This window comes from Megascapheus bottae, chromosome 10, assembly GCF_031878675.1.
Source record: "Megascapheus bottae isolate mThoBot1 chromosome 10, mThoBot2.hap1, whole genome shotgun sequence".
Classification (NCBI taxonomy): domain Eukaryota; kingdom Metazoa; phylum Chordata; class Mammalia; order Rodentia; family Geomyidae; genus Megascapheus; species Megascapheus bottae.
The window spans coordinates 20,948,666-20,976,371 of record NC_143518.1 but is presented as its reverse complement, the minus strand read 5'-3'; the positions used below and the strand labels follow the sequence as shown (position 1 = coordinate 20,976,371).

The 27,706-nt window shown below is 50.5% G+C and overlaps 1 protein-coding gene across 1 annotated transcript in view; it reads left to right on the top strand.

The window, feature by feature from the left end:
• Kiaa1614 (KIAA1614 ortholog) overlaps positions 1-19,995 on the top strand; it is a 31,801-nt gene extending 11,806 nt beyond the window's left edge. The window contains exons 4-10 of the mRNA XM_090340314.1: positions 3,005-3,148; positions 8,234-9,714; positions 11,336-11,492; positions 13,222-13,471; positions 15,231-15,316; positions 16,045-16,229; positions 19,505-19,995. Of these exons, the coding sequence (XP_090196440.1) occupies positions 3,005-3,148; positions 8,234-9,714; positions 11,336-11,492; positions 13,222-13,471; positions 15,231-15,316; positions 16,045-16,229; positions 19,505-19,698 (2,497 nt within the window). The 3' untranslated portion in view covers positions 19,699-19,995. The remainder of the gene's footprint in view (positions 1-3,004; positions 3,149-8,233; positions 9,715-11,335; positions 11,493-13,221; positions 13,472-15,230; positions 15,317-16,044; positions 16,230-19,504) is intronic.
• The last annotated feature ends 7,711 nt before the right edge of the window (positions 19,996-27,706 follow it).

The window sequence follows — 27,706 nt, the reverse complement described above, 5'->3', positions numbered from 1 at the left end:
TGTCTTCTATTCCCCATTTCCCAACTGATGTGCCTTAGATGAAAGAGTTAAACTCAGAGTTGCCTGGCACTCATTGTTTTAATCCAGATTATGATGACTATAGAAAAGTTCACTCTGTCCCCTTGACCACCCTGGCTAGGAGAGGGTTCTTCTGACCTGCTTGGCTGTGAGGGGAAATGAAGTCAGAACTAAGCCTTTCTCTTCACCAGGAACTGATGGAGGGAGAGAAGGAGGAGACACACTCTGCCCTTTGTCCTTAGGATGCTGGTGGCTGGTAGGGAGAGGGAATGGCTCATACATGCTAGTGGCCCTCTAGTTTCCCTTAACAATTAGCTCTTTGTAGGATTGCAACCCCATGAGAGCCAGATTTGTGTGGTGTGAACCCAAGGTAGGAACCTCTGAGTCCCTCGAGGCCCCCACCAAAGGCTGTCTGGCCAAAAACTCAGACTCATAGAATGGAAATATAAGTCATCTCCCCTTTCCAAGTCCCTTGCTTACAGATGGGGAAACTGAGGCCTAGAAAGGAAAAACACTGAGCCCCTCACCTACTAAGCAAATGAGCCCCAGAAGTGCAGGATTTCAAGATAGTAGACAATATTATCTGCTCTTAGGTAGGAATTGCCTTTGCCTGGTGGTGCAGTGTCTGCCCTACCCCTGCCAGGAATTTCCTGAGGAACTGTGAAGGTAGAATTGTGGGATCATCTTCTGTGATAGGTAGGGACTAGCTCTGGGGCTTTATAACCTTGGCAGAGGCCAGGGTCAGATTGAATTGGAAAGTCTCCCTCAGATGCAAGGTGAGCAGTGACAGTCTCAGCAACCCTTGACACTACATCTGCTTGCTTCCTGGAAGAATTACACCCCCTCCCCAACCTCCCCACAGAGCCACAACGACTAGAATCATGCTCTGCTGGCCTTGTCTACAGTCTGTGAAGGGGACTGCTGCTACCCTCCCCACATGGATGCCTCCAGGCACTTAAAAACCCTGCTTTTCTAATCAGCAGAGAAACTAGCTTTGTTTGCCAGAAACTGAAGCAGGGAAGCTGATGAGAAATGGGGAAAAATAAAACTGCTCTAAGTAGAAGGAGTGGAAAGGAAACAGCAAAGCTGCAAAACGGCTTAAAAACCTGGGGCAAGGCTGATTGTGGCAGCATCTGGCCAGCTGCCTAGAGGCCCTCCTGCCTGCCCACCAGACCTTGTGACAAATGCCCTCTGACAGCCAGGGAAGCACAGCTGTCACCGGAAGGTTCTGAGTGTGAAGGCAAGCAGCCAGAGGCCACCTCTCCAGGCTGGTAACCTCATTATCTCTGCTGTTGGAGCAGGAGCCCCAGGGAGCACAGCTGTTCTCTGCTTTCTTGGAGGAGCAGTTTGCTCTGGAAGCTGTGGGGTGGGGGGAGAAGTGGGGGACCCCTTCCTGCCAAAGAGGCCTGGAGGGGAGAGGAGGATCGGCAGTGGGCCTGGAGATGCACTTTTGCATCATCTCATGAAGCCCTCCTTCTTCCTCAGCCAGGCCTGGCCCTGCCAGGGTTTGCAGGCACAGATGGTGCCTTTATGCTAGCAGCCTTTCCCGCTCTGGCACAAAGCACAGCTTGATGCAAATGATGAGAAGAAAATAAAAAGGGAAATTGCCTGCCCAGAGCCGGTCCAAGGATGTCTCAAGGAGCCCATGTCTCTGGAGGCCTCAGAATTGTGCCCTTATCCTCTGACATCAGGGAAGTTCCTGCTACTTAATTTTCTGGCCCCTTCTCCCATAGGGAATATGGAATGGGATGTGTGGGGAGGGAGTTGATGGAGGTCACAGGTCTGAAGTCCAGGCTATGTTAAGTCTCTGGTACCTGACTCTCCTAGGAGCCCTTCTGTGGAGACAGCCTAGCCAGGGTGATGGTGAAGACTGTATGGTTACATCAAAGTGTCCTCCAGACCTCAGCCACAGACATCTTCTCCCTACCCTGGGAGGCAGGGAGGAAGAGGAGAGGCCATGGGGGTAATGCTGGAGGTAGCAGGGTTGGCTAGCCGTTCTCTGCTCTGCTCTGCTGTGCTCTCAATTGATGTTTGACCTTGAGCAATGTGCCAACATTCCTGTCAGCACTGGACACCCTCATCTGTCAAGCAGAGGGAACACCTGCCCTTGGCCAGCCTGGCCAGGGAGAGAGAGCGCTGCAGAGAGCACTGCCCATTAGAGGGAGGTACAGGCTGCCGTTATTGCTGTAGCCCAGTGCAGGTGGTGTGTCACTGTCTGGAAGACAGCTTTGGAAAGGGCCACTGTCATTTCTGTAGCTCTGGACTGGCCAGGGAGGCAGCGCATCTGTTCGGGTTGCTAGAGGACTCTTATTATTATGAAAATCAAGCCATTTGCTCACTTGGTTTGGGTCCAGCTTCATTTCTCTCAGTGCTGAGCCTGTGAGCCCTGAGCGGATGCCTGACAGGTTTGGATGGGGACTCGGGCAAAAAAGCACCAGGATTTATAAAAATGTCATTCCCCCCACCAAAAAAAATGGGAAGTTTGATAGGCAGCTCCCAGATTCCTTCTGCAGTGGGAGCCAGGGGTGGCAGTGTGTTGCTTGAGTGGGACTGTGGGTGCCGAGAGACAGAAGGAGGCAGGGAGGTCTGCACTGAAAGACCATCTGTCTGGGCACAGGCCCAGTCCCACAACCCCAGGCCCTTCCCTTCCTCCTCCTCCCAAATAACTCCCACTGTCTGCCCAGGGAAGGAACAATAGAATAATCTGGAGACTCCCCTATCCTCTCTAGATCCTCCTGAGGTCTCCCCTGTAGTCCCTCAGCAGATGTCCAAGGCAGAACCAGCTTCCTTGACCCCTATCAGGGCCATTCTCTAGGCCCCAAACCCCATTCAGGGACCCTCTTGAGCAGGAGCCAGAGGGGGAAGGCTGCACACACAGAGCTTTTCCTGGCGTAGCCCACGCTCGACACTGTTAAAGCCCTTCTAATCCATGTTATTTTCTTCTAATCCTTTCCCCTCCCTCTCTGGCCTGTGTGCCACCCTGAAGGACCTCTGGTTCTAAGCCTGAGCCTGTGCTGAGCTCCAAGCATGAGGAAGCTAAGCATCTGCAGCAGCATGCCCGCATGAAGGCCAGGACCCGGCCCCTTCGTGCCAGCCATGATATTGTGCCCACTATTGCTCAGGGCATCCGGTAAGTGGGGCCTAAGCCAGGCTGATCTGGGAGGGCCAAGGCAGGGCAGGTCCAGTAGTCACGAGAAGCAGCATGACAGGAGGAGGGGAGAGGAGTGGAGGCTGGAGCTCATGGCAGGCTCCAGGCCTGTTGGACAACCCCGATGTCTCCTGTAAGACTGAAGACTTACCGTAAATAAGACAGGTAGACTGCATAATCACATCTGCTGCAGGTTGTGTTGACTCCAGGACACTGGAGTGAGAGGAAGCTGTTGTCATATCCTGGTGGGAGGTAGAGGGAGGAGGGTATGAAGACTTCTCTGAGAGCCCCCCCAAACCAGAAACAAGCTGAGCCAGGCTGTCTGGGTTTACTTCTGGCTGTGCATCTCATTAGCTGTGTGATGCCTGGAAGTCTTTGTACCCCCTTTTCCTCTTCCACAGACTGGGGACTATAATAGTGCCCATTTTACAGGGTTATCATGATGCTGATATAATCTAATATATGAAAGGTACTTAGAACAGCACTCTGGATATTGTGAATGTTGTAGTGCTGTCAGCTCTAGTTATCCAGCATTTCATTTTCCATCTGTGGGGGAGCATGAAGAACAGAATACAGGGTTCTAACTTGCCTCTGGGTGTCCAGTGGAGCCCTGGCCAAAGGATGATGCCTAAGTGAGGGACAGGCTTTGGAAGAGAGAAGCCCCAGAGCAGCTACTAGAAACACCCACCAGGCCATTGGAATCAGGGCTGCAGAAGTGACATCAGAAATGGAGACTTGAGTATTATCCTAATGGCATGATGCTGGAGCCACAGCGATGAAGAGACAGAGGACAGGTTCAGGAGCCTTCAGACAGCACATCACATGACTGCCCTAGAGTACACACCCTGCCCTCATCATCTGCCCTCTGTGTACACCTAAAGAGCCACTTATTAAAGGCATCTCCAGCACACACAGCCAGTTCCTGGTCATACACAGTGAGCATGTTAGATCTGTCTGTCTCCGTGGCACTGGAGGAGGAAGGACTCCTATTCAAACAGGACTATATGATCTTTTATGGGGGATGCTGATCCTTTTTTTTTTTTTTCCTGGTACTAGGGTCTTGTGCATGGTAGGCAAATGCTCCACCATTCAAGCCAGGACCCCAGCCTTATTTCCAATTTTTTTTCTACAAAGGATTTTGTGCTTTTGCCAGGGTTGGGCTTAGTGTGTAATTTTTCTACCTCTTTCTGCCAAGTGGTTGGGATTATAGGCATGTACCACAACTCCTAGCCCTTTAATGAGCTTACTCATTAAGGTTAAGGACCTATAATTAATCCTTGTTATGATTCCATTGTGAACAGAGAGGCCTATGTATGGTGTCACTATAACCCTTGGGCAGGGGGCTCAGGAGACCCTAAATCACTTTATTTTGAGCTCACTCTCTTCCTCTCTCTCCCTCCCTCCCTCCCTCTCCCTCGCTCTCCCTCCCTCCCTCTCTCTCTCTCTGGACAGAAGGAACTGGCTTGGAGTGGCGTAGCTTACTTGAGGCATCTTTACGGCTCTGCTTCACATATGCATAGCCAGTAGCCTTAGACTTTCAGCGAACTCTCTGCTGCCACTTTCTATAGCTATAAGACTGACATAAAGATCATCTACAAAACAGACTTCATTTGTGTCAGTATCCTCTCAGGCACTCCTCTCCTCCAAATCAGCCCAGCAGCTCACCACTCACCAGTCACTATGGTAAAATAGGTTCCTTTCTTCCTGGCTGTAGAAATGCTATAGAAATGCAAGGTGACCCACTTTTAACAGCTGCTGTGTCCAGAAAAGAATTACTATGACTTGGCAGCCCTGGTGAATCATCAGAGAGTATAGCTGAAAAATTCACACCAGATGGCTTGCTGCAGCTGCCTCCAAAAGGTTATGCCCTATCCAATCACCCTGGAGAGCCAGGGAGAGTTCCTATGATGGTGTCATTCAGACTCCAGGTCTCAATGCAAGAGCCTCTACCCCATCCCTGGTGCATCATGCCTTCTAAAGAGCAGCTTAGGGAGAGATGAGGGAAGAGGATGGGCACTGGAGCCGGCTCCTGAAGGCCCTATCCTTGGCCTTGTAGGAAGCAGCTGGGCAAGCCTGAATACAGGGGGAGGCAGAGGTAGCTATGTTTCCTGGAAGCAAATCACAAGTCAACATTAGGAACCTAGCAGCTCCTAGAAGGGTAAGATCTTGCCATTTGGGGGACAAGCACACTGAGACTGGTGCTCTGAATCTCCACAGGGTAGCACCTAGATTTCAGCAGGATAAGCCTGGGAGAGTATCAATAAGTGATACTAATGTGTGTGGCGAGTGGCTGTGTAAGATTGCAGAGTTCATGCACATCATAGCTTTTAGAAAGGAGGCTCCTGGTGAAGCCACACAACTTCAGTGCTATAGAAAAGGCCCTAACTCAGAGTGGAATCTGGCCACTGGGACTCTGCTAGGCCCGTCTTGAGAAGCTCGGCAGCCCCGGGAGCTGTGGGCTGCTTAGCTGCCTCCCACATTCTGCCCGTGCCTCCAAAGTCCACCCCTCCCCCCAACACGTACACACTCTTCATTCTTGCTAACCCTGCTTTGGGTAGGGAAGAGCTCTGGGTCTTACATGCTTAGCTTCCCTTTACTCCTACTTTTAGAACAAAATGTTATTTCTCTCTTTGGAGTGGGTTCTGGGATGGCTCAATTCACCATCTTCTTACTGGAACACCTTGAAAACTGATATTTTTTCTTTTTCATCACATAGCCCTCCAACTGGGTTTCTGAGTCATGTATAGAACTTCCTCTGGGCTGGTGCTGGGTGATCCTGGCTGGTGACAAGGTCCTAAGCTTCTGCTTGACAGAGTACCTCTTCTTCCTAGGGCCATAGTGACTGTGTCTGTGTTCTTCAGCCCTACCATCTTCTGAGTCTGTGATGACAAATGCAGTGCAAGTGTTCAGAGGAGAGAGACACACACAGTTGTAGGGCATTGATCAGGGTGTCCAGAGAAACTTACACACACAACATACACACAGTCAATGGGATGTGTAGAGTTTCATTTCAAGAAATTGGCTCACATACTTGTGGAGATGTAGTAGACTCAAACCCTGCAGGTTAAGTCAGGAGGCTCAAGGAAGAGTTCAAGCCCAACATATCTGCTGGCAGAAGTCTATTCTACTTAGTGGTGTCAGTGTTTGGTCCTCCTAAGGCCTTCGGCTGATAGAATGAGGCTCACCACATTGTGGAGGGTAGTCTGCTTTGTTCAGACTCCACCCATGTAAATGGTAACCTTGTCTAGAAATAACTCCTAGACAGAAAGGTCCTGAATAATGTTTGACTGGTTGATAAATAAAATTACCTACCATCACACATGGCATGTAAGTTTTAATAAGTAGGGATCAAAGGCAGGCAGATTATGAGGGAAGATTTGGGGCAATGGTGACATCCCCATAAAGGGGACAGGGTCAGAAGCCTGGAGGCCTATGAGTGAGTGTGTGGGAAGTGAGGTAAAACATAGCTGGAGAGGCAAAACCCATCACTGCAGTCCTGTGCCTTCTTGCAGGGAGAAGGGGAAGTCGGTGCCAGGTGGGTTCCAGGAGAATCCACAGGCTAGATGCAGGTAGATAAATGAGGGGCACAGCGTGAAGCCCAGACATTTCCTAGTAGATTGGTGGGGGGGGGGGGAAAGGAGTGAAGTAGGTGGTCTCTGACATGACGTGGTCTACAGCCTTGAGCTGCTTGTGTAATGGCCTGAAACGCCTGTTATGTGGCTCCAAGGACACACACCAGGGTATGCGTTTGTGAGGAGGAAGGGACTTCTGGAGCTAAAGAGGACTTGTGTGTCCCTGAGCCAAATGGATGTGAACTCTCCCAGTGCATTATAGTCAGAGGCAGCATGAGAATGTGTGAGGTAGGCTGTGTATGGGTAAAGAGTGGTAGTGGAGGTTGGACCAGTTAAGACTCAGAGTTCAAAGCTAGGCATGATTGTCCATGCCCATAATCTCAGCATGTAAGAGGTGAAGACAGAAGATTCCAAGTTTGAAGATAGCCTAGGCCATATATTGAGATTATTCTCTCATACACACACACACACACACACACACACACACACACACACACACACACACACACACACACACGTGTGCGCGCACGCAAAGGCTTCAAATCCAATAGTGACTGCCAGGTGTCCTTTGGTCTGAATTCTGTCCAAGTAAGGTGATTAGGAATCCTAGGTGGAAACTGCAGGTCAGAAACCCTGACTTAAAGGCTCACACAGCCCCCTATAGAGATGTTAAATGTCCTCTTCTTGTGAGGGCTCTCCAGCATCCACAGTTGTCCCTTGGACACCAAGATCCATGACTGTTTAAGCCCCTCATATAATCTGTGCACATCCTCCTGTTGAGTTAAATCACCTCCAAATTTCTCCAACTATCTGATATAATATAAACACCATGTCGTAGTTGCTAAGTAGTGGTGTTCAGGGGTGAATGGCAAGAATGAAGTCCCCTTGGACAATACAATGAAATTTCTTTCTCAAATATTTTCACTGCATGGATTCACTAATGAATCCACAGATGTTGTATCCATGGAGAAGGCTGATTGTACCTGTGTCCAGAAATGTGGGATGTTCTGATCGCTTCTAATACTGCCACATACCACACATGCTATACTACATACAATACACAACACATGTCCTCTACCACACACAACACATATAACACATATACACAAAGCACATACTACCCCACACCTCAGATACCACACATGCACATATCACACACATCACTTGCACACAACACACACACCCCTCTCATGTAAGATCTTTGGTGTCTTCTGTCTATTCCTGAATTTAGCAGTACTTTGTCATAGCATACTGAGACACATAGCACGGGGAAACCCACACCATGGTTGTGTTGGTTTTGCTGAGTCTGGGAACTAGAGTAAGCCACTGTGGTTTACCACTTGATTTCCCAAGTACCTGACTTGGGGTAACTGTGTGGGTTGAGGCTGCCCCAATCACCCTGGGACTCCCAGGGTGGGGAGGATAGCGTAGGATGGGTCCCAGGAGAGGACTCACCTGCTTTTCATCCTGCATGTTTCTCCTGTCTCTTCCTCAGAGATGCCACAAGAAGCCCAGCCCAGGACCCCAGGATGACCTGTAATGACAGCCTCCGGAATGGGACCGTGAATGACTCCTCCAGTGAGGCATCCCACAGCGGGCAGGGGCCCAAGCGGGGCAGCCCTGTGTCGCATGTCCGATTTGAGGATGAGTCTGTGAGTGAAGCTGAGGTCCGCTACTTAGAGCGGCTGCAGCAGCGCCAGCGGCATGTGCTAAGCACAGCGCTGCAGAAGAAAGTGGGCCAGGGCCCCCTGCGCTCCAAGCCCCATCTCGCCCACTACATTCACCAGGACTTGGGCAAGGGCTGCCTGGATGTCAGTGACCACTCAGGGCCACCACCTGCATGGGAAAGTGACAGGAATTGCCCATCCTGTGGCAGCTGTCTTCAAGAGCATCACCCAGCTGAGAAGGCAGCCTCCAATTTGAGGAAACCCCGGGGGTTCCAGGTTGCTGATGGGGTGGAGGGAGCACTGCCAGAGCTCCATAATTCCCATGGCCTGAGCACTCCATTCCCATTCCTCTCTGCCCAGCAAGGGCCCAATACAGAATGGATCTGGGAAACACACATTGGGGACTCTGCTGCCTGCCCTGAGGAGGGAGCCCCTGCCCTGGACAGCAGGGAAGTTGGGACCTCTCAGCCTGGCAGGACAGGTGGGCTGACCCAAGGTAATAGTCCCTGGCAGCAGCCTCAAGAAGGTCACAGGTGGTCCAGGAAGGTGAAGATGGAGCTGTCCCAGGACCTTCAGGCCCCATCTCACCTGCCTGGAATGGATGATGTGGAGAGGGGAGATGAGGTGAAAGGAGACAGAGGTCTCACTCCCAAAGGGACTGAGTTTCTGAGGGAAGATGCTGTTCCTAAGCCCCCTGTTCTGGAACTTCACAGGGCTTCCCTAGAGTCCCAGAGACCTCCTAAATCAGAGCTCGGAAGTCACCAAACTCACCCTATGAACTGGACTCCATGCAAGACAGCCTGTGCCACAAGAACACTGTCCATGAACGCTGGGCCCTCAGGGCTGGGCACACCAGACCAAGTTACAGAAAGCCATAAGTCTCTGGAAATTGCCTGTGCTTCTTCCCTGTCACCGAGCCATACAGAACCCTCTGCCCCACAGCCAGTCCAGCAGCTGACTGCTTCCCTCTTCCCTGAAGGCTGGCTGCCAATCCCTCCCCCTTCAAGGAAAACTCCCTGCCCTGTGCCTCACAGGAAGTCTGCCCAGACTGGACCCCGCAGGCCAAGGAGCCAAACACAACCTGTGGATCTCACCATGCCTCAGTCTCCTCCAAGAACTGTGGTTCCCAGTCCGACTCAGGCTCAGGCCTGCAGACCTCAGGTCAGGCACCCACAGCTGGATCCATTTACCAACAACCACCTTCCTCTGGGGCTGCGGGAGCCCCAGAGAACAGTGGTCCATAAAAGCAGGATGGAGAGGAGCTCCTGCAGCCAGGATCCAGAGCTGCCCCTGGAGAGCAATGTTAATGGTAAGGATTGCCTCTGGCCCTGGCCCACAGCCACACACCATTCCCGGCAGCCCCTAGGAGCCCTCAGAGCATTGACAGCTGTCAGGGAGCCAGTGGAGGCTGATCTGGATACAGGATTCAGCATCCATCAAGGTGGAACAGATTAGCTGATTCCCCCCTGGAGCAGGCAGGGCTATAGGGAAGGCTGGAGTGATACCTCCTACTGAAGTGTGTGAGGAAACGTCAAGTTCAATGGCTGCTGGAAGACTGGCTTTATGGGAACTTGACTCATATAAAACAGGAGAGGCAGCAACTCCAGGATCTACATAAATGTCGACTCATCACATGGCTAGGACCTGTCCCCTCCAACCTCTTCATTTGTGCCATGTACTTATTCTTTCAGTGTTGATTGAGCACCTGGTTTTATGCCTGGCTCTGTATTTGGTTCTGTGGGGAATGGTATACTTTGCCCTTGAGACTTTCTGGTAGCTGTTTGCTGTCTAGGGAGCAGAGAGGCAGAACTTCTAAAGGGAGGAGCTGCTTTGTGGCCTGAGCCCTCCCAGAATCCCCTTCTTGCCTAGCTGCTGGAAGGTTCCAGCAAACAAAGCTGCTAATGGGTAAAATATTTCAAAGCTCTTTACCCTTGAGAAGGGTCCTTGTGTTGTGGGCATTTTGTAGGGACTGGCAGGTCCAGACTCTCATTTCCACTGGTATGATTTCAGGTGACCTCTGAGACAGAGATAGCTGCCCCACCCCACACATTCTTGCTTAATGGGCCATGGTTCTGACTGCCTGGGGCTGAGGCTTGGAAACTATGAAGGGGGAAAAGACAGAGAAATGTTAGCTCATAAGGACCTAGGAAGGATGTAGACCCCCCCCCCTTTACACACACACAGACAGACACACACACACACACACACACACAGTGTATGGTCACACATAAGCCTTGAGGAGATGGGCCTCTTCTAAGGTCTCCTCCTGCTCCAAGCTCAGCTATGATTCCTAAGTGGGCTAGGGGGCTGGCTTGCCCTTAAGCACTTCCTACAAGGCTTCTATTCTGACACCAGGTGATTACAGGCAGTTGAGGCCTGGGACAGAGCACAGGTAAGACTCCTCTCCCAGGCTGCAAGGCCTGCAGTGATTCACTGACTCTCAACAGTTCATCTTTTCCTCTGTGAGGACCAGCACAGCAGATATGACCCACAGGAACGTAGTAGGCCATCTCTACAGGGCCATTAACTCATCATGTAACACACACAAGCGCTCTCAAAGCATGGTTGTTGTTAAAACTCTGAAGAGGCTATACTGGCTTCCTTTCTTAGGCTCACAAAATTTTCCCCCCTTAATACTGGTGGGCATGATTTTATTGAAAGCGATACCATCAACTTAAATACTTCATCCATGTACTGCATAGTGCTGGGTGATAGGGTTGCTGCAGTCCACAAGAGCCCATCTGTCGTTGTTTTTCAGAGCAGAGGGCAGGACACTCGGGGATGGGCCTTCAGCCTTGATCATCTGAGAGCTCCCACCTTCTCCAGATTCCCCTATTCTCCTGCTTCTGAGTCTGAAAATGTCCCTTTCCCCCACCGTGGCCTGTGCAGATGGTCAGTCTGACACAGGAGGGATGCTGTGGCTGTTGCAGGACGACTCCAGGGCTCGCCAGGCTCAGCAGATGTTGCCACCGTCAACTCCGTGGGCATCACTCTCTCCCTGGCCACGGAGGAGCCTGAGTCCAGTCAGGAACTGGAGGGAGTTGTGAAGACAGTGGAGTCCAGCGCTGGAGGACATGCGCCACCTGGGTGAGTGATGGAAGAGCCCAGACCACAGTACAGGGCTCTGGGTGGCAAAAGGCCCCCTCGAGTCCTCCCCCAAAGGCTACTAGACAATGTCCTGTTACCCCAACACCCCTTTCCTAGTTCTTTGTATCTGAGTGCCTGGTTATTCAGTCACTGAAGCCTCAGCCGCTGGTCCCATCACCCAGGGTGCTCCAAGGAGGAAGGACCTGCTCCTGACTTTGGGCCTGGAAATGTACAACCATCATGGAGATGACTGTTTCCCTTTTGTTCCCTCCAAGGGAGAGAGTGCGGGGGTGGGGGATGGGAGGGGAAGCTGAGGCTTTGCCTTGGGGACCTCCTTCAGTGGACCTCAGCCTTAGTGAGCCCAGTGCTCTGGCCGGAGCCTTTTCTGGAGCCTTTTCTTCTCGTGACCAAATGTTGCCTGTGGCCTCCTGTGCCAACCAGCTAGCTTCTCTCTCTCTCTCTCGCCTTTCTTTTCTTTTCTTTTGCCAGTCCTGGGCCTTGCACTCAGGGTCTGAGCACTATTCTCAGGCTTTCTCAAGGCTAGAGCTCTACCCCTTGAGACACAGCACCACTGCAGGCTTTTTCTATGTATGTGGTACTGAGGAATCAAACTTATGTCTTCATGCATGCTAAGTGAACACTCTACCACTAGGCCAAACTCCCGGCCCCCAGCTAGCTTCTTATCTCCAGCCCTGTGTGCTCACCAGAACTCCAGGTTCATCTGGCCAGTGCCTACTGGACAGCTTCCCTTGGTATCAACAGCTCAAGCTCTAAAGCTGCTTCTTCCATGTCTCTCCTTCCCGGCAAAAGCCACTGTTCTGCTGTCCACACAGTACTCAGGCCCTAGACCTGCTCCCTCTGCTCTCTCCCACTCCAGTCCTCTGGCAAGTCCTCCCCAGCATCTGCTCTCATTTGCTGCCATCTCCCATCTCTACTCCCCTGTTGCCCCTTGCATTCACTCTTTTTTTGGTTGGTGGTGGGACTTGAACCACTGCCTTCACTCTTGGTGCGGCATTTCTTCCCCTCTCAATAGAAAAGGATACCGCCTTAAGTGATAATGCCATTCTCCTGCATAAAACCTTGCAATGGGCTTTCCACTCCCAGTAGAATTCAAAGCCCTTATACTATGATCGACTTGTATTCCATATAATCTGCCTGCCTCTACCTGCCTGTCTGATTTATCTTGTGCCTCTGCCCAGCCTCCTCCTGCTCTGGCCAAGGCACCACCACTGCTTCCTGAAGCTGCAGTTCTTCTCTACAGGCTTCCCAGCTTGGCTCTTGCTTGTCACCAGGCATTCAAAGATCGTCCTCCTTGGTCACTATTTACAACAAATGCCTGATCATTCTCTGCTTCACTCCACATGCCAGTCACTGATAGTTTTCCTCCTCCATGCACTGTTATATTGTTGATAAGCTCCTAAGAACAAGAACCTGTTTGTCCTTGATATCATGTACCTAGGCCTGGCATACAGAAGGCTCTTGAGAAACACTGAATGAGTGAGTGAATGAGTGACCTCCTGGCTGTGGATATGGGAGGAACATGCCTGGGTTATTTTCCCTAGAAAAGAGCATCTGGCAGAGTTCCTATCCCTAGCCTCCCTTCTGAAGCCTACTTGGAGATTCTCCAGGTGGCATTGACACTGGCTCATTTGGGGCCCACTGGATTAAGTCTTTATCTGCTTCCCTCCTGGCAGTCTCCAGCCACCTCACGACCATCCTTGTGTTACAGAGCACTGCCAGGGTTCAGAGCAGAGTCCAGACCACCCTCAGCTGCCCCTTCTGATGGGAAAAAGAAAAGAAGCAACAGTATTGTATCTGCCCTGGGGCTGAAAAAACTTTTCTCCGCCTTGGGTCACACTTCCCAGGCTAAGATCAGCAAATCTCGTAGCTACAGTATGGAGCAGCTGCAGCCCACGGCACAGGGCCCACTTTCACACACCAGCACCCCTAAAGTGAAGAGAGTCTCATCATTGCATCTGGTGAGTCCTCAGGGCCCCGGGCTAGGGGTCATGATACCAGAAATGGTGTAGCCCACTGGAGAGAAGGTGAAGGGAGACATGACCCCATGAAACAGGTTCCTGGATCCAGGACCTGTTCTGTTCTTAGGCCTGGGCTCATCCTCTCTCCCCTTCTCCCTCAACTTTACCACCTCAGCCAAGTCCTAGAGAATGCATGTCATGGTCACACTCTAGGGCCACAGTGACTCTCTTAATCCAGGCACCAGTCACTGTGTACCTAGATTACTTCAGTGACCTTTGACTGGATTCCTTGCCACAGCATCCTTTCTAATTTGCAAATCTAGCTAAATCCTTGCTAGGTGGCAGTTCTGGGTCATTTAGCACACTCAGAATCAAGTTGAGACTGCTTAGTGTTGCCAGAGTTCTGTGATCTATCTGTTCTCATCTCTCATAACTCTCTATTACTCTCAAAGCTGGCTATGGTAGACCATCAGATCTTACCACCACAGTGGGTTTTGTCTTGAATGTGCCTCCCACCTCTCCACCCTCTGACCTCTGCCACCTCCCCAGGGCCCCTCTGCTCTGTGGTGCTGTCTCACCCTGCGCTTCCCTCCTTTGTGGACCCTGTCACAGCATTTTAATTGACTTCATCTCTCTCCCCTCACTTGAGTGAGGCTGTTAAACTCCCAATATCTATTATAGTAGCTACATTTGGGACAATGTGCACTCAGTACACACTGAGTAAGTGATTGAATTCAGGAGCTAAAGTTCTTTCTTCCCCATGCCAGTCTAGCAAGCCAACCAACCAACTCAACCAGGCCTCTAGAAACCCTGTTCTGTTCTAGCAGTTTTTAAGTCCTGTGGTGTTTCTTCTGTCCTTGGCCCCTGCCCTGGGCAGAATGAGGTAGGTGACAGTGGCCTGGTGTATGGGAGCTTTTCATTTCTCAGGCTGCATAGGGAATAGAATGCAGGCCCAGTGAAAGTCAATGCCTGCCTTTACCAAGGATAGCACACACCATGTGGTCTGTGCTCAATAAATATCTGTCAGCCAATGAGTGGAAGCTGAAGAAGCAGGTGCAGATGGCAAGCTAAGGAGAAAGGCAGCATGCTGACCTTAAGATCCAATCTTCTCATGGATTTAGATTTGTGTACTGTCTGAGCTGTGGCACCTTGACTTACTGCCATCAAAGCTTCTAATGCATTTATTCACCACAAATACATTGAGGAAAGCGACACTGTTCATGTCACACAATGGTTTGTTGGTGGTTCAAGCTAAATAAACAGACAGAATGCCACCCACTCAAGAGAGGCTAAGAGTGAGGAGTTAGTGGTTTGTGCTTGTAACCCCAGCTACATAGGAGCCTGATACATAATTTTAGCCAGAGCTGGCAGAAATGTCTGAAATTCTGTCTCCAATAGAGGGAAAGCTAGACACCATGGTATGGCTATTATCTCAACAACAACAGGAAGCCTACACAGGCACTATCCTAACAGTAAACAGTGAAAAATAGCTGGAAGTGTAGCTTAGCGGTAGACCTCCAGTACCTGATACTTTGGATGACCCATGTAAGTCCTATCTTGTGGAGTAAGTTCTGCCAAGCACTCAGACTTGGTAAGCAAAACTTGCACCTCTGATCTCTTAGAGGAGGGGCCCTCAGGTTCATGGTTGAGACAAGTCCTCTCTCAACCCCTTCCCAAGGGGCTTTTCTTACCTGCAATAGTGAACCTTGGCCACCAGGTGTCACCCTTCCACAAACATCAGAAAACTTCCTCTTTTCAGAATCTACATTCTCTACTGAGCAGCAAGGGAGACCGGTCCAGCATCTATCTGGTAGAGGAGCCAGGGAACCCCAACACACCTGGCAGGTAAGTGTGGACACAAATAGCATGAAGGGTAAACTCAGAATAGCAGTAGAGCTATAACTCCATCCACAGCGTCATGGTTCTGAACAGGTCCCTTTAAGAGGAAGCGAGGCAGGCCGCCTGGGCCTCTCCTTCAGTAAATCACATGTATGGCACAGGAGCTTACCCTTGCCTGTGCAGGTGAGCATTAAGGCGTGAGGTTGCTACAGAGGAAAGAGCTGGCAGGTTTGCTGTCCTCTCCTTTTGATGTCTGATGACATCTTGAAATCCACATTAAGACCTAAGGGGTCCTCCAACCCCCAAATAGTCCTTGACCCATTAGCTCATTGCAGAGTCCCTTTTAGCTGGTTTTATCCAGGACTCCATAGATCAACACCAGAACATCCATTCCCTTGTGGAAATGCTGTAAGAAATTAGAATTTCCCTCAGATCTTATTGGTCTCTGCCTTAATAGAGAAACTCCTACATTTTTGGTGTGTGGGGGGGAATATTCTGGTTCTGTAGTAGAATTAAGAGGTCTCAAGCAGATGTACCCCTCTGCATCCCAAGGTGTTCATTCTCACTGTCGAAGGAACCCTAGCCTCTGGCACCAGACACAAGTTTGAGAGGTATCATTTTCAAGCCAAGAAAAGGCTAGCTAGATCTTGATGCCCAATTCCGTATCCTCAATGAGTCTCTATGTCTCTCTATGTGTCTGTCTGTCTTTCTCTCTCTTCCCGGTTCCCTCACAGGTCAGCCAAGGGCCCTCCCCAGCGCACACTCAGCGTGGAGGATGTGGGGGCCCCCAGCCTAGTTCGCACTGTGGGCCGGGTGGCAGAGGTGTTCCCAGATGGCACAAACCAGTTGCAGCTGCAGCGCCCCCTTGAGGGAACTTTTGGCTTCTGCGTGGCTTATGGGAATGGGCATCGGGACTCAGGTATGCCCTCCCCTTACTCAGCAAACCCCGAAGGGCCTCTGGGGTATGCTTAGTTTGTTCTGATCCCGGCTGTGCAGTAGGGCAGACACTCAGATGCAGGTCTAGCCTTCTCCCCACACCCATCTCCCAACCCCCAGGGAGCAGGGATTTCCCCTGGTAACCAGACCACAAAAGCCCAGACCTGCAGTGTGATTTTGCCCCAGGCACCTGCAGCTGTGAGAGGTGAGGGCTGATGGAGGGTGGGGTTGGCAGATTGGACTCCGCTGCTCTCCTGCTGATTGATGGCATCTTGAAATCCGAATCTTGAAGGCCATCTTTTCCAAGGAGAAGCAGAAGGAAATTGTCTGTGCTTGCCTCTCCAGTTTCCCTTTGATGTGGTCATTGTGTTGCAAGGGTTCCTTCCTCCAGCTCCAGTCTGTCTGGGCATGTTGAGTGTGCCTGCCTGTCTGTGTGGCCTGTCCATGCCCTGGCCCCTCCCTCAGCCAGCTCTGGAGGTTACGCTCAGATGGCACCTGGCCCTGGGCCCCCTGCTGAGTTACCTGCTACCTTGGTCTGGCACTGGTAGGGAGCTAGCTCTTTTCCTTATTCTATACCTTAGCTAGTTCTCATTCATGCCCTATCCAGGCAATCTCACTTTCCTGGCTTTTACTCAAGGTTGTGGCCCAGAATGCATCTGAAGGCAAGACATGACACCAAACACCACATGGCATTTGCCTTATGTCCCCTCAGTCCCTTTTGTACATAGTAAGCCCACATCTCAATGGACCTCTGATATGTGGCATTTGTGATTCTGTCCTCTCCTTCCTCTCTGGCTGGGTTGGCCCTGCCCAGGTGGCCCTCGCCATATCATACAGGGTTCCTGCACATAGAGTGGCATTGTTACTGTCCCTCACATGCTCTCCGTCAAAGGCCAGGTTTCCTGGGACTATGAGTATCTCACTCACAGGTGGTCACGTCCAGTTGGGTGAGGACAGCAGGCTTTGCCTTTTAATGTACAACAACACAGACATCGTGAATCCTTCCCCAAAGCCATCTCCAGCACACAATACATGCCTACAAGAGCATATTGTAATAGTTTTGCCATGGCTTTCAGCTGGAAGACATCCTCAAAATGTCTCCAGTGACATCAGTGCCTGCATTTGTTGGGATTTTATCATTACTCCCACCTGCTTTTTTTTTCTTTTTTTGGTCATGGGGCTTGAACTCTGGGCCTGGGTGCTGTTCCTGAGCTCTAGCTGAAGACTAGCACTCTACCTTTTGAGCCAAAGTGCCACTTCTGGTTTTCTGGGGATTAATTGAAGATAAGAGTCTCAGGTACCTTAATGCCTGGGCTGGTTTAGAACCGCAATCCTCAGATCTCAGCTTCTTAAACAGCTAGGATTACAGGCATGAGCCACTGTGCCCAGCTCACCTGCCTTTCTGGCTTCCCCTCACTACCTTCTCCCCATATCACTAGCATAGAGACTGGGCCGCAGACACACAAGAGAGAAGAAAGGACAGAGCCTGAGCAAGGGCCTTGTGCAGCCAGAGAGGCAGACAGGCTTGGTCAGGAGGTGACTAAGACTTGCTGAACAGGCTTGGCTTGGCCAAGAAACAAAGAAAGGGAGATCCACACCTCAGATACCGACATAGTCCAGATTTGCCCAACACACGCAAAGCTTAAGGGGCTTCGGGGGAAGCTCAGATACCACTTCATTTGCAGACCCAAGTTCAGAGAAGCCTGCCTTCTGTCAGAGCTAGAGGTGAGCTGAACTGGCCCTTGAGACAAGGGTGAACCAGGGCTAGCCTAACTGCCCTGTCCAAGATGCCATGAGTGGTTTCAGGCCAGTGAGATAAAGACACCAAGAAAGGAAGGGCTTTGGGGTCCTTGCTAAGCACTGGGGGGAAGTGTTCTATGGACAGCTACTTCAGTTCTCTCAGCCAGAGAACCTGGGTAGCAGTGAGGTGTGGCACCAAGCTGTCCCTGTGGTCTCCCCAGTAACGTGGCCATGGGAAGAAGGTCAGCCACGCAGAGCTTTCTCTGCAGCCCCGTAGCAGGTGCCCATTCAACAGGAGGCATGGCGACATGGCAGCAGGGTTCCCACTGGCCCTAGGAAAGCCTGCAACATTTTTGTCTTGGGGAAGCAGCTGGCAGGCCATGGCCCTGTATTAGTGACCAGCAGTGACCAAGGGAAGCCAGCTCTATAGGCAACAAATGGGGGCTCCCTGGGAATCTGACACAGAGAAACAGACCTGAGGTGGGGAGACCACATGAGAGAGAGCCACCTCCACAGGCGGGGGGGGGGGAGGGGAGGGAGGAGGAGGGGGGCAGAATTTCTATCTTTCCTTGGCTTTGGTCTAGATGCTTCCATCTCCCAACAAGGACCCAAGGAAGATGAAGGTGAAGGCAGATTCTACACAGTTCTGTGTGGTAAACAACAAGGCCTCAGCCACTCCCACTACTCCAAAGACACAGCCCCCCACCCACCCTTTCTGGCCTTCTTCCTGGGTCAGGGACACTAGAAGTCACGCCTCAATCTATCCAGATCCCCACCTAGCATGGTGCTGGCACCTAGCACGCTTTTTCCTTCATTCTGAAAAACAGTTTATCAGCCAGGTGCCATTGGTTCATGCCTACTACTACTCAGACTGAGATGTGTGGGTCAACAGTTCAAAGCTAGTCCAGGCAGGAAAATCTGTGAGACTCTTATCTCCAACTAACCACCAAAAAGACAGAAGTAGAGCAGTAGCTCAAGTGGAAGAATGCTAGTCTTGAGCAGAAATAAAGCTAAGGGACAGTGTCCTGGCCCTGAGTTCAAGCCCTAGTACACACATACACACACACACATTTGAACGTGCGTGCGCGCCATTTTTCTTTTCTTATAATGTATAGAGGGGTTAGTTATATTCACCAGATAGTAGGTGCATTCTCACACATTGATACCCCTTCCTATGTTTTTGTCCACACACAGTTTTTCTACCTATACTACAGTGTCCTGGCCCTGAGATCAAGCCCTAGTACATATGTACACATGTGTGTACACACACACACACACACACACACACACACACACACACACACACACAGTTTTTGTGCCTATACTACAATGAAAGCTCTCCTCAGGAGGAAATAAGCTTAGAGGAGACATGCTACATAGATCACTGAGGCTGGCTGTGGTGTTTGTGAGTCAAATGCACCCTCTTCCCCCTTCCCCTCCCACTGCGCCGCTAGCTCCCAGCTGCAAAGCTCTGCTGTGGGTCCCGCTTGCTCACTCACCTCCTCCTGTCTCTCACAGGGCTCTACGTGAAGGAGATGGCTGACCTGGACACGGCCAAGCTGTACTCAGGACTGCTTGGGGTGGGGGATGAGATTCTGGAGGTGAATGGGGCCAAGGTGGCCGGGCTGGGTCTGGCTCACATTAAGGAGCTCTTGGCCCACTCGGAGAGCTTATCAATTCGTGTCCTCAGGAGGAGGCCTGTCCCTCGCTGACCTGGAGAGGTCACCGTTACCTGGCCCCGCCCCAGGGTGGGAGGGGCCTGGAGAATATTCTGTGCACACCTGCCTTGTGGACCCAAAACACATCCAGGCACTCAGGCTGTGACAGCTTTGTGGATTGACCACCAAACAGGAACAAGGAGCCTATGTGTATATTTCATTTAAGGACATTAATTTATACAGAACAGGGGGAGGGAAGGAAGGAAGGAAGGAAGGAAGGAAGGAAGGAAGGAAGGAAGGAAGGAAGGAAGGAAGGAAGGAAGGAAGGAAGGCAGGCAGGCAGGCAGGCAGGCAGGCAGGCAGGCAGGCAGGCAGGCAGACAGGCAGACAGGCTGGCTGCTCCTTCTGTGACACAGGTGGTGGTAACACCGAGCTACCTTTTGATCAATGGAAGCAGTTGTCAGTGGTGCTCTGCTTGCTCCTCACCTCTAGATGGAAAAGCCCCGGCCTCCAGCACTCCAGAACCCAAGTGGCCGCACTGGCCTTGTACCCTTCCCTTTCAGCCATGGCTCCCCTCTCTCCCACACACCACCTTTGTGCCTTCAGATAAGGCACTGTGTCCCCTGCCCTTAGTCATAGGCAAGAAGCATATACCCAGACCACACTGGCCTGACGAATTGTATGCTCCTTCTGGCTGTGAGAACATCTAAGGTGGTAGCCAGAATATTAAGAATTTCTAGGAAATGTTTATGCTATGTACGATGAAGGGGAGGGGGAGAAACTCTAGCCCATTTCAGGGAGGTACACCCTCCCTCAGTGGCCACGTTCAGTGGGAGGTCAGCCCAGCCCAGGGCTGCGCCTCTGCCCCCGTGGAGGCTGGAGTTGCTGCAGCCTGGCCTGGCCTTTGTTCTGTCCAGCTTGGAGAGAGGGCTGCAGCTGGTGTCTGGCTGTGCCCCAGCTGCAGATTCCTGTCCAGACCTCCCTGGTGGCAGATGTGGGTGGGCGGGCAGGCAGCAGGGAGGCCACAGAGAATGGGGACAGCCATGCTGTTTGGACGCTGACCAGGGCCTGGGACTCTGTGCGAGAGCATGGCCATGTGTCAGTCTTAAGTTATTAAAATGCAAAGCTAAAGTTTCTTCCAGTCTAATTTGCAGAATTCTGGGTTCACTTGAACTTGACTAGACCTTGGCAGTCTGGGACAGGAGAGGGGGAGGCTGGGAGAACTTCTGGGCCTAAAGCCGGGAGATGAGCAGGCACAAAAGAAGATATGAGAACACACACACACACACACACACACACACAGGCACAAAAGATATGAGAACACACACACACACACACACACACACACACACACACACACACACACACACACACACACACACACACACAGGCAGCATTGCCTCCAAGGCTGTGCAGCAGAGGGACGGGGCAATATGCCTGGGTGTAGGAAGCCAGAGAGGTGTTGAGGGGGGCACCAAGCCAGGTTTTGTGAAATGAGGGGACTGTAAGAACAGCTAGGACATGTGGACACGGAAAATACACAGCATGTGCACAGGTGCTGGTTTCCTTGTAGAGCCCGTGTCCTGTCCTGCTCACAGGGCACCTGACACTGGGTCCACATGGCAGGAAAGTACTAACTTTAGACAAGGGTGCACCAATCTCAGATCCAAGCTGAGGGGAAGGGGGTTCAAAAGCCACCTCCAGCATCGGGGTTACGGCAAGCGGCTTTTAAACCACCTCTCTCCAGCTGTGGAGGGGCAGGAGGAAGAGTGTACCTCCGGTCTGCGAGAGGACAGGCGCTGGGTTCTGGAGGGGACCGTGCTTGCTGGTGGCCTGCCAGGAGCAAGTCCACTCGGGCAGCAGGTGTACACTGTGAAGGAAGGGGGTGGGAGGAGGGAAAGGGGGTGTCTCTGCAAGTAGGGCAGGTTGCAGGCTGTACTCCAGGAGGGTGCCTCCAACCAGTGGCGGGAGGGAGGGGTCCCACCTCCCCAGGTCCTGGGTCTTTGGTGCCAACGTTCATAACCCTGATGTGGGGCTGATTAGAGAGCCTAAGGGCAGACAACAGGTCCTGGGGATCTGGGTGCTCCACACATAACTTGGGAGCAAAGACCCGGATGAAAACAACCCTCACTTTCCCTGGGAAGAACTCGGGTAGTGCCCCTGCCTCACAGAAAGTTGTTCAAGATGGCTCGTCCAGCACAGGAGCTGCAGCTGTCCTGAGGGGGGAAGCTAGCAGATGACTCTTGGAGCCCTGCCCACTCAGGTTGCAGAAGCAGCAGGTGGGGATCGTGGGTCCCAGTGCAGTGTCCCCAGACTGCAAGCAGGGTAGGAATAACAGGCACGGCTTGAATTTTGGAAATCAATGTTAACCTAGAAATTCAGGGAGTGCACTTGTGCCCATCCTTGCTGTTAACCTGCTCCGCAAAGATTCCTAAGCGCTGTCGGGGTCCTTAAGGCTGTGGCCCTGCACTGCAGAGGGGTTCCACAGTACTCACCTCCAGGGTCCAATCTGGGATGCACAGGATACAAGAGGCAGGAATCAAACCCGGGAGTCTGGCCTCCCAGCCTGCAGCCTCCCACTTCGCTCGCCCTGTGGCTCCTTAGCCATGGCCCTAAGAAGTGGGGTGGGAGCTCCTACTCTCCAGGCCTAAAGCAAATCATGGCATTATTTCCAGCCCACTTGTAGGTCATAAAAACCAGTATTGTGAGTTGAGAGCATCATGCAGAAAGGCATGTGTGGTGGGGGTATGGAGCCTGAATTATGTATCAGACTTACCTGGCAACAACTACCCAGAGCATCTGCACAACCCCCTACCCGCCCCCAATCTCCAGGCTAGTTCTGGAGTGATCCAAGTCCATTCTTCCTTCCCTGTTATCCTCAATGGTTTCTCTTTCTTATGGAGCCAAAGCACCTGCTTAGAAATGGCAACAGCCTTCATTGGCAAGCAGCTCTGCCCAGCTCTCACAGGCTGTGGCTTTGGCCAGGTCAGAGTGTTGGGCCCTAAGGAAGGGACTGCTGGGTCTGGCTCAGATATTATACCCATGGAGCCAGGGTTTAACAGCTGCCCTGCTAGTCCCGGAGGATATCTGGGGGACTCTCCTGCGGATGCTCAGTGGCCCACTGGGCCTGTCTTTGTCTCCCCCTTCCGCAGCCTGGGCCCAAACTCTTATTCACCACATGGAGCTGTCCTCACAGCTCTGGCTAGGGGCCAGGTCTAGATAGCCCTCGGGGTGCCCACATCCCCACAATACAGAAAGCTATAGCTGTGAAAAAAGATGCGCCAGTGTGCCAAGGGTCACAATGAAAGCCCACAGGAGGAGGCCCTACTGCACCTGGGGACCAGAAAGGCTTCCTACGAGAGCTAGCTCCAGGCCTGCGGTCCCGGAGGTCACCAGTCTCCATCATGCCTGGCACTAAATTAAGGACAAAGAATGCAGGCCATGATAAAAGCTCCCATCTTGGGCGCCTCAGAGTCTCCAGGCCTTTCTCTGTTTACAGAATAAAAGGCTTGCTTATTTCTGGTCAAATAAACAAAATCTCTAAAACATGTTACCAGTGAGGCCAGTCTGGTCCTGGATTAGATGTCTTGATTCTACAGTGGGCTTACAAGGTTTCAGACATGGTCAAATCCAAAGCAACTGGGTATCCATGCTTTATCTTAGGCACTTCTAGTCCAAGGCTTCCATCCTCAGCTAAGTTTCAGAGCTGCTGTGAGGTTCTTCCTCTCCTCAGCTATGTGCTACCTGGTCTCAGGTAGGAGGAAAGCTCAGTGACACATCTGCCTGCAAACACTGAAATTAGACTAGCATCTTTGTTCTCTTCAGGGAGCTGAGTCAGACATAGGTCCACAGTTCTAAATAACTGTTCTCCCTATAGTACAGCCTTGGTTAAAAACCTGCCAGCAGACCAGATTCTCAATGAACATTAGTGAGAATAACTAGAAGCACTGTGTTAGTGGCTCATTGGTGTGGTACTACTGAAATGCTACTCAGGAGGCTGAGATCTGAGGATGGCAGTTGAAGCAGGCCTGAGTAAGAAAATCCAATAAACTCTTATCTCCAATTAACCATCAGAAAACCAGAAGTGGAGCTGGGGCTCAAAGTGGTAGAGCACAAGCCTTGAGCAAGAGTTCAGGGAAAGCACACTGTCTACAAATAAAGTAAACAACAACAACAACAAAATCAACTGTAGCCCAAGGACATACACGTCTAGTTCCAGGTCTTGCATAAGTAGAGGGGAGGAACCACCTGGAAGCCACCCAGATGTTGGTTTCAATCCTAACCCTTGTCAGCGTGCCCTTTAAAATTAATACAGTAAAGTCTATCCTTGGAAAAAAAAAAGGCACTTTATCCCTGCTGAGTTTTGCTATATATCATATATTGTATTTCTCAGTTTTACTAACTTCTGATAAATAAGCCAGGGAAAGCTATTTCCACTTGGAAAAAACCTTATAGCTTGGTTTCTTAATCCCTTTCTAGATGGCTTCTAGGCCATTGCTCACATCTGGATGGGCAAAGTGGCAGCAAAGCCCAAAGCAGTTATGTATCACAGGGAGCTTTAAAAAAAAGCACTTCCAGGGGTTGCATGTAGTCCTCAGTGGTAACAGGCTGTGGGCTGTATGCCCAGCCTCACCCACCCCCACGTCCCACAAAAAGCAGTCCCCAAACTTCATCAGTGAGCCTCTTGGTGGTCCTTACTTTAGCCCACAGGCATTGTTCCCAGTACTAACATCAGCGGCAGGGGCACATTTGTCATTCACTAACTAGTGAAACTTCAGCTCTGTCTACTTTCTGCTGTGCTGAAAAGAACAGGCCAGACCTGGTCCTGCCCCCAAGGCTGACAAAATGCTCTACTAAAAACTTCCAGCAAGACCAGAGAACAGGGTCCAAGGTTTTGGCAGAAAACCACATGGCTAGGCAATCACATTCTCAAAATCCTCTGAATAACTGAGTAGCCTCTGGATTCAAAAAGTATGTGTGTGTGGGGGGGGGGGGGGGCAGTGAAGAGCCTGGTGCCAGTGGCTCACACCTGTTATCCTAGCTACTCAGGAAGCTGCGATCTGAGCATCAGAGTTTGAAGCCAGCTTGAGTAGCAAGTCTGTGAGACACTTATCCCCTCTACTACAAAAATAAGCCAGAGATGGAGCTGTGGTTCAAGTGGTTCTAGCATTGAGCAGAAGTTCAGGGATGATGCCCAGGCCCTGAGTTCAAGCCCCAGGACTAGCACATATACATACATGTACACACACACACACACACACACCACAAATTGGTAAAGTATTTTCCACAAAAATCTGGCTGCAGCTGGCAAACCATGTCCGTGAAATGTTCTTGCAGAGCAGGCAAATGGGTCCATCACTGGGCATACATACATTTACATAGCCATGTGAGAAACATTCCTGGACAAAGTTTTTGTCAAAATGAAAATGGCACCGAGGTTCAGAGCAGAGGAAAGTAATTTTCTTTGTTTCTCAGCTCTCTGTAAACAGACAGCAATGAGACTAATAGATGAAGAACTTCCAAGGCTATCTAGTTATTAGCAGCCATGTAACTTTCAGAGCCTTGGGGTATGTCCAAAAAGCATCATATGTGTGGGGAACAGGAGGGAAAAACTCAGAGATACTCTCTGAGGGAAGGGGGGATGTTGTTCAAAAAAGAAATGTACTCTTTACCTGACTTATGTAACTGTAAGTCACCTTTATAAAAATTTTAAAAACAATGTTAAGGCCGGGAGTTTGGCCTAGTGGTTAAAGTGCTTGCCTAGCATGCATGAAGGCCCGGGTTCGATTCCTCGGTACCACATACATAGAAAAAAAGCCAGAAGTGGTGCTGAGGCTCAAGTGGTAGAGCTCTAGCCTTGAGAAAATCCAAGGACAGTGCTCAGGCCCTGAGCTCAAGCCCAGGACTAGCAAAAAAAAAAAAAATAATAAATAAATAAATAAATAAATAAAATAAAAACAATGTTAAAGCATCACAAAGCTGTGGTAAGGAGCTAAGCACAAGTTAGTGGCTCTCTGCTTTGTGGTAGGATGGCGGTTAGAGTTTTAAGCACAAGAGGCCCTGCCCCCACCATGGGGGTCTTAGCCTGCCAAGGTGATAATCAGAGGCCTGCTCTTTTGGAGTTTTACCCACTCTATCATCAGGCACTTAACTCTCTTTTCCAACTTTAACACCAGACAGCAGCTTTTCAAAGAGCATTATCAAGTAAACAGGTGACGCTGGTATCCATACAACAAACTGATGTGGTCCCCACAGAATAAGACCACTTCAAATTTAAGTGAATATTATGAAGGGTAGGAACTGACTAAGGATAGCTCAGAAAGATGACCTGTTCTTACCAGGCCAACAAGGTTAACTAACTTACCCTATTCAAGGCAAAATTCCCAGAGGAGTGAGTTCTGGGTCTCCTGTAACTTGGCACTGGCCCTCACTGGGGGCTGGTTTCAGGAACTGATCAGAGGGAAGGTGCACAGTGACAGGAACCCTGGGTTTTACCTTCTCTCTACTTTTGATGAGCAAAGAATACACTTTTTTTGTTTGTTTGTTCGTTTTTCCCAGGCCTGAGCACTGTCCTTGAGCTGTCTCAAGGCTACAGCTCTACCACTTGAGCCACATCACCACTTCCAGTTTTTCTACCGGGTCTTTGTGCATGCTAGACATGCACTCCACCACTAGGCCAAACGCCTGGCCCAAAGAATACACTTTTAACCAGCTCAGCCAGTGCTGTCCCACTTGAGCCATTCTGTTTGCCCTGCTTTTTTTGATTCATTTGGAGGTGGTTCATGGGTTTTCTGCCCAGGCAGATTTTGTATCAAAATTCTCCAAGTCTCAGCCTCATGATGGCTAGGATTATAGCATGAGCCACTAGCTCAGGCAGAACACTCTTTTTTAATAACTTGGAAGGGAAGGATATGCCAGCAAGAGGAAAATAGCAAAAACGAGAAGCCGTTCATTTCATAGTTTAGAATTTGCTTTTTGGATAGGCCACGTTTGTTTAGATTCATCTTGTGATACAAACAATATGAAGTCCACTAAGTTAAAGCACATTCCTATTTATCATTCAAATTCTATGAATTTGTTTTCAAAAGTAACAGGAAATAGGTGCCCCTGTAGTTTCACTTTACAGCCAGGGAAACAACTGAAAGAAAAATTTTGGCTCTGCCACCTTTACTTACAGAAGGTAAGACACTTAACAGAGACAGATTTCTGTTGGAGTTAAGACTAGATTTCTTTTCACAGCCCTTAATCTCACGAGGTGAGAAGGAGTACAAGTTGCCAAGTTGTTGGCTAGCAGACCCATCAGTCTGTTTAACTCTGGCTAAAAGCAGAGAATAATGGGCAAGTTACCAAGTTTCCCCTTCAGTACTGGTGTGAATTCTGAAATTATGGAAGATACTCCTATCTCACTTTAGCTTTCTCTACAGCGCACACACACACACACACACACACACACACACACACACACACACAGTGCATAATTCCATTTGCCAAAAAGTCCAAAGCATACATAGAATTGTGATTTTTTTTCAGGCCAAACAAAGACAAAACCAAATGTAGGTCTGAAAACTAAAGGTATTTTGGATTTCCAGTTGGATTCAATCTCTGGCAAAAGTCTCTGAATGGATCATTTCTTATCTCGCTCGCCACCTCCCCCGCTGCCCCTAAATCAGTTAAAATGTTCTAGTAAACATACATTGAGCTCTCTCTGTTATCCATCACATTCTGCCAGTTCTTTAAAAATGATGAACATGAGGCTCAGAGCAGAAGGTGACAGGGGAAATTGCAGCTGGTACCAGGAGCATTCAGAAGAAGCATGGGCCATCTCTCCTTTCTCCCCATTCCAGGACACAGAAGGTGACGGGATCATTTATATCCCCTGGATCACAGAGGAACAAGTATTTGTCCTGAAAAATAAATGGAGGCCCCTGGCATGTTCTCTGGCTGCTAGTTTTGAGCCTGAGTGGAGAAGGGCCTTCAAATGAAGTCTCCCTCTGCGACCGCCAGGCATGCAGAAAACCAGGCTGGGACTAAGACAGCCCAGACATGAGTGGGAGGGCTAATG